An 11887-nucleotide genomic window follows, 5' to 3' on the forward strand; every position below is an offset into this window, starting at 1 on the left:
ATTCCTGCACAGTCTTAAAGCAGCAAGTCATTTAGGCCCAGATCCTCACAGGTAGTTGGGTACCTAAATCCTATTGGACTACATGGCAATTAGGCACCTAAATATCTTTTGAGAATCTGGGCCATCAATGTTTATGCAAATAATATTTAAATACCCATCTCCATCTTCAAACCACTCAACATACAATCCAATCTCATCTCTCTTCTTCCATGACATGGGCGTGGTAATTCTTGTTATACAGTTTTGGGAAACTGAGGCACAGAGCAGGGATGTGATTGACCCAAGGCCACATGGAACAGAGCTGGGATTAGAGTTCAGGAGTTACTTGCTCCCAAGCCTTCGCTGAAAGTACTAGGCTGTCTTAAGAGAGTGTCTAGGTTTGGATTGTCTGTAACTTGCTAGTGATGACCATCCAATACTAAGCGGTGATCTACAGTAAACGAGACTTAAGATTGAGTACATCTAAACTACACCCCCCTGTTGGCAGAGGGATGTAAATCAGACGTACCGAAAGTGCAAATGAAGCCGGGATTTAAATATCCTGTGCTTCATTTGCATAATGGCAGATGCTGCTTTTTTTTCGAAACAGAGCTTTTCGAAAAAAAGCCTGGCAGTTTAGATGGGGCATTTTTGACAGAAATGCCCCATTTCGGAAGATCCTGTACTCCTCATTGTTTTAGGAGAACAGGATCTTTCAAAATGGGACATTTCTGATGAAAATGCCCCATCTAAACTGCTGGGGTTTTTTTGAAAAACCCCGTTTCGGGGGAAAAAAAGTGCTGTCTGCCATTATGCAAATGAAGCACGGGATATTTAAATCCAAGCTTCATTTGCACTTTCGATACATCTAATTTACATCCCTCTGCCGATAGAGGGGTGTACTTTAGACATACCCATCATGTACGTACAATAGGACGCAAACAATCAAGGTAACGATTTTGCTCCTCTCCCCCGTTTAGTTTACACTGAAGGCAACTGTCAGTTCATTAGTACCATTCCCTCTGTAGTCTTGTTCCCTTGAAGTGAATTACAGTTTATACTTCTTTAGCCTGGCACCCTTTAGCAGCAGCATCCACACTTCCACTGCTTACTGGGCTCTTGGAAGACATTTAGGGGTAAATTAGAGCTAAAATAACAGTCTAGAACACTGAGAGCCAGGCCTGGAGGCTGTAAACAGACTTTGAGACAATTTGACCACACTCATAAGTGGACATTCATCTAACTCAAATCGTGCTGGACCACAGATGTTGCCGGATCAGAGCGTTCCGGCGGACTAGAGAGGTTCAACGTGTAGTAGAACATAAAACAGTGGGCAGACGTGGAAATATCGGTGGGCCAGACCTGTTGGTTTTCAACTCTGGATACAGCTTAAGGAGAGAGCTGGATTCCGGATTCTCTGCCCATACACCAGCTAGAGCAGCATGGCTGCTGCTGTAAGAGTGACAATGGGCGGTGAGCCCCAGCTGGAGATTGCAGACGCACTTTGTCCGTTCCGTCTCCCCTTTCCAACATGCCCAGTATATCCCTTGGTGCTAGCGGCTTCAGCGTGAGAGAGGCAGAGGAGCAGGTGCCTCTAGTTTTGCACCTGCTGAAGCTTCCACATACCATTGGCTACCCCAGAAAGGTGCTTACTCAGTTTCCACTCTCATAGCACCTGCCCAGTGCATAATGTGGCCCTTGAGATGCCTTCAGGCTGATGCCTTATGCATTAAGCCACTGGGACCCACCTTGCCTCCCTACTTTTCACTGGTGCCATCTCCAGCCCTGGGGGGAGCTCGAGTTGGCATCAGTTGAAGGTAGGGAGATAGCTCTGTAGGCAGAAAAACAACATTTGCATCGTGTGTATTTTACATCGGTCGTGATCAACTGGAAAAAACGGGCTAAAATTAAACACTCTTCTGAGGCATCTCCCCGGGCGAATACAATCTCTGTGGACGTGTGCGGGAGGAGAGGAGAACCTCTTAAATCTACAATCTGCCATGCTGGGCATCTTGCTGATCTTGTCAGGAATCTGATCTGGAGGCATAAGAACCACCGGGGCGATAATTATATTGCGTGCAATGCATGCCACACGTTTGCAAACTGGGCTCTGCCTGCTGCCTAGATTCAGAAATGCTTTTTTCCAGTCGGATTTAGTTTTCCACCCGTCCTCCTCTCCCCCAAAATGTGCAACTTTCTTGCATTTTATGGAGGTCCCCCACCCTGGGAATAGGCCCTGGGCGGGTTACTACACCAGGCCTGACACGCTCCTGGGCCATCAATATTGTCACATGCTACCCCAGGGAAAAGCTTTTGTCTCTGTTGCGAACATAGGCCTGTTGTACCTGCCAACTCGATACAAGCTAATAACCACTCAACAGTTTGTAAACATTCCCTCGTCCACCCGCCCCTCCCACTGACAATAGCCTCTCTTGATGTTCTTTATTGAGAAGTGTCAATAGATTAGTTCACAGTCCCTCTGGTTGGACAAAAAGCTGCCACAAAGGGGCATTAAGCATCAGGGATTGGATTACCGTGTGGCCACCTGTCGCTGCGACTTGGTACACTTATTTCGCTCCGTCCTTCACATTAGAAACGTTTGTGTTAAAATGTTGCTGCTTCCGGGAAATTTTGTTTTGTTTTGTTTTACATATTTGTTTGCTTGCTTTATTAAAGATTGGGGACTGCAAAGGCCTGGGATTAGAACGGATAGGCTCCCTTTATTCATTCGTACATTAGTCTAAGTGGTTAATAGGTAAAGTAGGCCAATCCATCTTTAGGATAAGCCTATCACTTTGCCTACGATGGGCACAAGCTTTGCTGAAGAAATATTCATTAAAGGAAAAGCTTTTTTTTTATCCCTTTTGTCTTGCTTGACGTGTTAAGAGCTTGGAGTTAGGAGCTTTGCTCTCTGCCTGCGGAAAATTCATCTCTGTTCACAACGCCCCTCCCTGGCTCTACCGAGATTCCTTTTCACAGAAGCTTTAACAGCCAGCGCCTTGGTTGATGTCCATGGCCTGGACCACCTTCCCTCAGCCAAGGGTCTGATCTGTTGTACAGAGTGCGCTGAGGTTCCTGTATGAGGGGTAGGCGGGAATGACCAATGGAGGGGTGGGTTGTTAATTTTCTGAAAGCTTTGTGCGACCAAACCTTGCTCAACCAAAGCATAGGGGAGAGACAGCAAGGTTCCCCACAGCTGACTCCCCTTTTATGGTGTTCCCTGTGCTAAGTTTATGGGGAGCCACACCTATTTGAACAAAAGAGAGCAGACTGAAGTTAACCAGACGTTTAACTTGGGTGTCCAGGCTGGACCCTATAGTCTCTATGAGCCACATCTGTGCATGAGGAGTTGTAGGACACATAACAGAGCCATCCAGGCAACATGTTAGCTTTATGCTCAGCAGATCAGTAACTGTGGGGCAAAGTTTGATTTCCCTCCTTTTCAGCCTAATGATTTAGAGCCTCCCAACCTGTGTCCTCCACTGTCTCTTCTTCCAGTTTCCTTCTCGCCAGTGATTCTTCTCCGCTGATTTAGTTTGCTCTTGCTGTCCCTGCAGCCCTCGGCTCATTCCCTGTCAGAACGACTGGCTTGTACAACTCGGGTCTACTCTTGCTCATCCCAAAGCCAACAAGAATTTTCATGTGGACTCCAGCGTGTGTAGGGATTGTCCCCTTAGTGCCATGAGAAGAGCTGTTTGCCCTTTGTGCACATCCATCAATCGGATGGTGGCTCACCTAGGAATCGTCGTAATCTTTAGTTAAGTCAGGTATCAGCAGGCATTAGCTACTTCTCCACCTGGGTAAATCTCAGACCATCTGGTAAACCTGTGACTTTACTTCCCCTATTCAGTTGCAAGCAAGATGACTACGTGCAGGTTTAGGAAAGCCTGAAAGACCCATAGGTAGATGTCTGGTAGAGATGAGCTAGAACATCAAAGTTGGCTCTAAATACCGATCTTAATTTTCCTAAAGCTGGAGGCTGTTTTCATCCAATGCCATCTTAGTCTCAGTAGACTTCATTGCCCACCAGAGTTGTCTTTTTGCTTGTACATGATCCCACCAGACCCTGAGAGACAGAAGTCTTGGCCTACTACCAGTATACAACAGAATGTCAGCACATAGTGCGAGAGTTTTGCTTTTGGAGCTAGATACGGGGGGGGGGGGGGACTTTTAATAACTCTAATGCATGTTGGGAGGGTCTTCATTTGTTCTTACTCTTGTCTGGAAGCTCAAAGATCACATTTCCCTCCCTACCAGTTTATTCTTCCCTGGTAGAGATAGACGTTGGGTTTCTTACATGAAGAGGAAGGTGCAACTATGCCAGCATTTTAAGAAGGAAGTTTTGTAGCTCTCGAAACACAATCCAGCCATCTGTAGATCCTGTAGAGGGAACCCAGACCATTTTTGCTTTGAAACTTTCTTGAGCTAGTCTTGTAAGACTGAGCACCCTTCGTTCACTCTGAAACGAACAGGAGTTGCAAGAGCTCAGCAGCACTTCACAAGAATTCAGGTTCTGGTCCGTTGCGGCTGTTTGTATAAATGTTCTGGGATGTGGATGGACATCTGTAAAGGTAGGGGGCCATGAGAAGATGAGGCTGAGTCTTCTCCAAGTGAACCCCTCTTTTCCTGTATGCTGAAGAGGGGTGGATTTAATGGCTACCCCTGCTGAAGGCTGTGCATTAGTGAGGTTGGGATTTGTGCAACTCCTAAAGGAGCATTTGTTCAGTGTTCTTGGTGTTCTGGACACTCTGTTGGAAAATGGACCAAAACATCCCTGTCACTTTCTCCCAGGTTGGATCAAGTGACCCAGCAACACCTAAATAGACTAATGAATTGATCCCTCATACTTCCCCCTCCTGTGCAGTCCACGCCCTGGTCTACATGAGGGAGTTACTTCAAAATAACAAATGGAGCCTCTATACTACCAAGCCTGTTATTTTGAAATAAGGGGCTGGTTATTTCCAGAACTCCTTCTTTCCACAAGGAACAACAGTTACTTCTAAATAATGGTCGTGTGGACACTCCACTACTGCTATTTGGAAATAACTACTCCCCAGCGTTATTCCAAGTAATTGCTCCCCAGTGCATTCTGGGGCTCTACGTCGAGGTTAAGGGAGCCTGCCCTGGATTCATTTTGAGGCTTTCTTGTAGCATGGATGCGCTATTTTGAAATAGTTATTTCGGGTGTTATTTCAAAATAAGTATTTTGAAATAATTTCCTAGTGTAGACATGCTCCAAGAGTCCTACACATCACGCTGCCCAACCCTTCCTACATTTTCAGAGTTTAAGGCCAGCAGAGACAATTAGATCATCTCGTCCGGCCTCCTAATAACACAGACCCTTAAATTTCACTAAGTTACCCTGTGCTGAGCCCAATAACTTGTTTGGCTAACACATCTCCTCCAGAAATGCAGCCGGTCTTGAAGACAGCAAGAGATGCTGACTACCTGTCTCCAGGGAGAAAAAGCAGGCCCTCCAGCATGCTCCAAAGGCTAATTTGCTCAGGCTTACACGACCCTGGGGAGATAGGGAGCTCGCAAGGCCTAGCACCTTGACAAATTCCTCTTTCTACTAGCAAAGGGGCTTCAATGTAGGCACCTCTCGGAATTGCAGCTGCTGCAGTTGTGAACAGTCTCCTAGGTAGGCAACTCCAAGGCCGCTAGGGGCTTTGTAAGTCAAACCAACCTCTAATGGCATGAGACTGCCAGAACAGGCTATGCTCAGTGTCCCCAAGACACTGGTGAACATGTGGTCTGTCCAATCCATTTGCCTCCACTCTGGTTAGATTCGGTGGTGGTGCGCTGTACCATTCTGGGTGTGCTGTGTATTGTGATGGGCTTAGAAAACAGATCTTGTCTGGCATTTGCCGGTTAGAGAGCAGCTTCTCCTGAAAAATCACTCGTGGGCATGGCAAAGTCTTGGGTGGAGACTTGTTCCCTGGGAATTTACTAGGGAAGCACAGGTTGTACCTGGTGCCTGTGTCGCGGCGTGGCATGCAGTGTGTGAAAGGGACTGTACCTGTCCAAAGCTGCTGCAGTTAGGCCTTGCTGTGGGTGAAATACCAGGGCACAGGAGGGGGAAAAGCCACTTCCTTGCATGGTGGGATATGATGTCCCTTTAAATATGGATCTGACGGCATTTCCACTGGCCTGCCCCATTATGGCCTTACGCGCTGACCTGTGGAATCCTGGCACCGACCTTTTCCCCAGCATGCAGTAGGTGCAGAAACTAGCTGCTCTCCTGGAGAGGCTTTGCTCTTCACCACTTTGCCCAGACCGACTGTGGGGCGAAGTGGGCTGCGTTTTCTAGCCTGAGCAAATAGCGCTGATATGAAAGAGGAGCATATAGATGTGAAAACATCTGGTGGGTTAAATTACAGAATTCCGGTGCCCCTTGCTGCTGATGTGCCGATATGTTGGAGCTTAGTGGGTGGAAGAGCTTTGTGGCTACTGCCTTTTGAAGAGATCTGTTTTTTCACTTGTATTTTTTATTAGTGTGATACGTGCTACGGTGGGTTCGATACATTGCACCAAGGAGTTCAGTATTGTAAGATTGCCTGTAATTTGTACAGTTGCTAGCCAAAGTGTGCAGAAGGGATTATCCTAGGCTAAGGATTCGTTTGTGATTATACATTCATATGGCTCGATATCAAAACACAGGGGTCATCCTTTTCCCTTGGATTCACGATCATGGCTCCACTGAGGACAACGGGTGTTGAGTTTTTTTATTATTTGTGTTACAGAGGCATGCAGGAGCTCTAGTCATGGACGGGGAGCCCGTGGTGCTAGATGCTGCGAATTAGCCGCTGTCTCGAAACTGCATAATGGAATTGAAAGAGATTCCTTTGCTCCGTGCTCTCGCTTTTTCCGACGAGGCTATTTCAATTGCATTGTGCTGAACTGACGTCGTTTTAAGACTACAGCTAATTCAGAGCCCCAGGAGGTTGGACTGGCATCTTTAAAGCAAGCCAAATACAGAGCACGAGTCCCTACTGCGGTATCACTGCCAGGAGGCGAACCTTGTGCACTGGTACTTTGTGTATTTGCAAAGCGCACTAATAGGGTGTGTGCTGGTAGCAGGGCCCATAAAGGTTGCTTTGCAAGAGCTGAGTTCTTCTCCCATCCTAACCAATGCATTTGTTCCTTGGCAGAGACCTGATGCCCAGAACCCTTGACGGGCAGATCACCATGGAGAAAACCCCCAGCTACTTTGTCACCAAGGAAGCGCCCGCGCGCATCTCCGCCATGTCGAAGGGCACCAGGCTCATCGTGGTGGTGCGGGACCCCGTGACCCGAGCCATCTCCGATTACACGCAGACTCTCTCGAAGAAGCCCGATATCCCCACCTTTGAGAGCCTGACCTTCAAAAACAGGACTACAGGCCTGATCGACACCTCCTGGAGCGCCATCCAGATAGGCATCTATGCCAAGCACCTGGAGAACTGGCTCCTCTACTTCCCCATTGGCCAGATACTCTTTGTCAGTGGGGAGAGGCTGATCAGCGACCCTGCCGGGGAGCTGGGCAGGGTCCAGGACTTTCTGGGCCTCAAGAGGATCATCACGGACAAACACTTCTACTTCAACAAAACCAAGGGCTTCCCCTGCCTGAAGAAGGCCGAGGGCAGCAGCAAACCCCACTGCCTGGGGAAAACGAAAGGCCGGACCCACCCCAACATCGACCAGGAGGTGGTGCAGAGACTGCGGGAGTTCTACCGGCCTTTCAACATGAAGTTCTACCAGATGACTGGGCACGACTTTGGCTGGGACTGAGGCTGGTGTCGTCTTGTAATTACCACATGGCGCAGCTTGCTTCTCTAAAGATATATGTGTGTGTATGTAAAATGTACAGAAATCTATTTTATAATAATTTATTTTTAATTCTTAAGTAATTAATTCACTAAGCTGCCTAACCACACTGTCTAGAATATCAGCCCATAACCTGTTTGGTTTTTAAAAAAAAAAAAAAAAACATTCCATGGCATTTAATTCTAATACCGATCTCTTGGTTTGGTTTGTAACCGGTGCTTCCATTTACCTAGCAGAAATTCGTATTAAAAAGGAAGGGGGAGGGGAAAAAGCACAATTTTATTTTTGTTACGGGTATTAGACCTTTAGAAACATTTCCTTGCCATGTCCCTAGGATCCGTCCCCCTACCATGAGCATCAGATCAGTTGGGCCATCACCTTCCTTCCTGTCTGTGGAGAAACAGTAAGTGAGGGAGAGGCCGTGGGGGCAGAGGCTTATGTCTAACACGGCAGCTGCCTTGCAGGTGGGCAGCAAATGCAAAGTGCATCGGTGTCCACTCCCCCAAGCCATACAGCTGTTGCTGTGGGGAGTCTTCTGCTGACTTCTGCTTCCCCTGCTTTGCTTGGTGTTAAGCTGCTCCTTTGGAAAAGTGCCCCCCCAATGTAACGTTTTGCTGAAGGGGAGAGCGGTCTCATCAGTTTGTTCCCCCCCCCCTCAGCATAGGCGGCGGGTATGCTAGGCAGGGGAAGGCTTTGCCTTCCCAAACGGCTAGCCTGGCCCCGCCCACACTCTGCCCCCACAACACCTGTGGTAGGTGTACTGGGGACAGAGTGATGCTGCCCCGGAGTGCCCACCCTCCCTGTGATGGGGGTGTGGCCTGAGCAGAAGGGGCAGGACTGGGGGCAGGGTTTGGGGCTTACCTCCCACAGCTGTACCTTCACCAGCCACCTATGCCCTTTGGTGTCTTTTTTTTTTTTTTTTTAACAAGGAGACTCTTCCCTCTTTCCCCCTCGCGCCCAGTCCGGTTTCCTGGGTGGCAACTCTATGCATTTTTAAAACCTGCATTCTTGTTCTTATTAAAGATGTGGAATGATTCAGGCTGGGCAAAGCGGTTCCGCAGCGAATGAAATTCAGCTCCTACGAGCACTCAGCACTCGCGTTGTACGGAGCCTGTTTTCAAACCCGCGTGAGTCCAGCGCGCAGGCGGAGCGTCTGCTTTGACACACCAAAGAAATCGATAGAACCACGGGGGCCAGTAGCAAAACCCGGGGTCTGCGTCTGTCACTGAGTGAGTGTCCCCCAAGGAGTGGGTAGGGAACGCAGTGAGTCCAGACGTAGCTGGAGATCTGTGTAGCTCACCAGTGCAATGAGTGTGTGTGTGTGGGGGGGGAGGGAGCTTCAGCCTCATTCCCCTGGGCTGTTGTTCCCCTTTCAATTGGTCTAACGCGTCATCATCAGTCTCTCCAGAACCGAGAACAGGTGTTACCCAGCAGATGAATCCCTGGAATGACATGGGAACACGTACGTCGCCCTTGCCTGTATCTACTGCCGCTGATTCCTCCATTTCACATGCAGCGCCTTGATGCCATAGTTTTGGAAGAGACTCTGAATCAAACAGCGGTGCTGTATCTCACAGGGCACCGCTGTGAATCCAAACTGCTCCTTAACTATTAATCCACTCAATACACCGGCAAAGGCGGGGCCACCAGTTACCATAAAGACCTGTAGTTTGAACCAAACACTTTTTGTGCAGATGAGCACAAATGGAACCCTGGCTATTCTTGCAGAATTTACAACCTGCTGGAAGCTAGCAGTGAGCGGATGAATCCGATTCTCACAAGAGTTCTGGCCAAATTTCATAGGCTTAGGTGGGCTGGATAATGGTCACCAACCTTGGGTATCTGCACCGGTTGAGGTTCACCCCTCTCTAATGGACCTCTTAGGGGGTAGAGTAGAAAAATCCTGACCCTAATTCCCATTGAATTTGATTAAAGCAAAGCCATACCATTGTTCCAGGGCAACTACAGGCTACACATGGCAGTTTTTTACTTCAGTCTAATCCCGAGTGTCGATTAAACAATGGATTAACTGCAGTGTGCAGGAATGTCTACAACGCCTATCTAGTGAGAGCAGCAAAGTATTTGCTAAATAGATCCTGTGCTACTGTTTAAGTGAACAAGTACATGCATCATGTATGTGCAGTGCAGTAAAACTCAACATCTGCATGTGAATGCCACAGCATCTAGGTCAATGGGTAAAGGATACATGATTTCATTGTGTTGGTTTTCTATGTGTTATCAATATATGCTAGCCTCCCACTCACCTTCTAGTCCAATACAGATCACTAACAATGCCCAGCTGTGGTAACGTGTCCCCTAGTGCATTCCCCAGATGTTGCTTTTACCTTAACAGCCTCCTTGCACTTAACTGTCCTACGCACAACTGCTTAATGATAGAGATGCAGATGCAATAACTTTCCTTCCAAACCATTCAGTTAGCAGGCCCAAGTTGCTCTCTCTTTGGGTCCGTCTCTGAGCAGGCTTATGCTAATGGTCCTGAGAGTAGAAGTCAGCCTTGTGTTTTGAGAATCAAGGTGTCTGCACATGGGGATGGATCTACACCCACTTCAAACCCAAGAGGTGCTTAGTTTAACCTAATGACTAACAGGGAATTTTAGCATATAATTTACAAGAGTGGTGTAATGTCACGGCAAGAAAAGAGAGAGACAGGATCAAAAGGGGCTCTCTGTCCCAGCACTCCTATTTATCAATGCTAGTGGGAAATCTGTGGGAGGGGACCACACCCCACTAGGTGGGGGGGGAGAAAGACACGTATGTGAGCGCACCCTTAAATCCCAGCCGAGTGAGGCTGAGGATCCGTGCACTTTGTACTTTGCAGGAGCAGGCTCTATAATGACTCTCTAATTCTGGTGCGTTTTTAAGCATGATGCAACCTTTGATTGTGTTTCTCCTCTGAGTCTTTCCCCCTCAATGGAAAGGGGAAATCCCGCCTGTGAAACTGCTTTGTTCTGCCATCTGCAGTTCCATCAGCTAACACCGTGAAAAGCCACAACAGAAACCGTGGCATCCCCATTACTGAAATGCAGAGGGAGCCCTGGGTTGCAAAGCTGGGATGAAAACTCCAGTGGCATTTGGATGTGTGTGTGTTTTGGGCCCAGGCTTTCGGCTTGGACACCGGGTCTTGGGATCCACCTCTAATACCGAGTGATAGCTAAACTAGCATATTCAGTTTACCACAAGGGACTGCTAGCTTGAGGTTCTTGAATGACTGCAGAAAAATGCTTTATAGCTCCTAAAGCAGCATCCGGGGACACTAGTTATTACGGAACTTGAATCGCTGTGTCTTCCTACTGATGAACTTATGCAGTGTGTAGAATTAAGCCTTGTATTCCTTCCTGGCCATGAAGGCCCCCCGGGTAACTCTCCAGCCATCAACTTGCATGCAAATGGGCACTTTCTGGTCCAGTGACAACACCGTCCAACCACGTAGTCCCATTTCTGCCCGTGCTTGGCACACTTCAGGTATTTTATCACTTTGCCACGTCTTCATTTTACCTCTGTTTCCTTGGGTTTTTTGTTTTAATACTGGAGGATTTATGTACTTTCTTTGTAACCATTTTTGGTTTCCCGATGCCTTTCTTAAGTGTACAATACTCACCAGGCTGTCGGCTTAATAGGTCTGATCAAGTCTTGGTACTGAATGGTTTCATGAAGCAATCATACTGGATTATAGAAATACGTGGTGTTGGATACACTGAGTACCTTAAGCAAATTGCTAATCTTGGCCAAACAGCCTTTGTAATAAAGTTTATATGAGATCAGTTAATATAAAAAGCCTTACCTAAGCAATATGGCAACCAGGGTTGGATTCCCTCTAGTATGCATCTGGTTTGCTAATCATAGATTCAGTGCTATCCTCATTTTTGCTTTTCTTCTAGAAGGATAAACAGATAAACTCAGAGGTGTGGTTAGAATTTTTTCACATTGTAACATTAATTTATGGCTGAGTTTCATTCAGCCCTGTATTCAGAAGTGCAGTACAGGTATTAGCAATGTGTTGTCTGTAACATGGTACTATAGACTAGCCAATTTGTTTAAAAAAAATAAAAAATGTAAATCAAGTATTTTGTGGTATGTACAA

General features: G+C 47.3%; 1 protein-coding gene across 1 annotated transcript in view; it reads left to right on the forward strand.

Annotated features, from left to right (window-relative positions):
• Positions 1-11476, forward strand: part of HS3ST3B1 (heparan sulfate-glucosamine 3-sulfotransferase 3B1) — a 47714-nt gene extending 36238 nt beyond the window's left edge. The window contains exon 2 of the mRNA XM_075903514.2: positions 7131-11476. Within this exon, the coding sequence (XP_075759629.2) occupies positions 7131-7749 (619 nt within the window). The 3' untranslated portion in view covers positions 7750-11476. The remainder of the gene's footprint in view (positions 1-7130) is intronic.
• Positions 11477-11887: the final 411 nt, after the last annotated feature.

This window comes from Pelodiscus sinensis, chromosome 20 (assembly GCF_052426305.1).
Source record: "Pelodiscus sinensis isolate ZL-2025 chromosome 20, ASM5242630v1, whole genome shotgun sequence".
Lineage (NCBI taxonomy): Eukaryota > Metazoa > Chordata > Testudines > Trionychidae > Pelodiscus > Pelodiscus sinensis.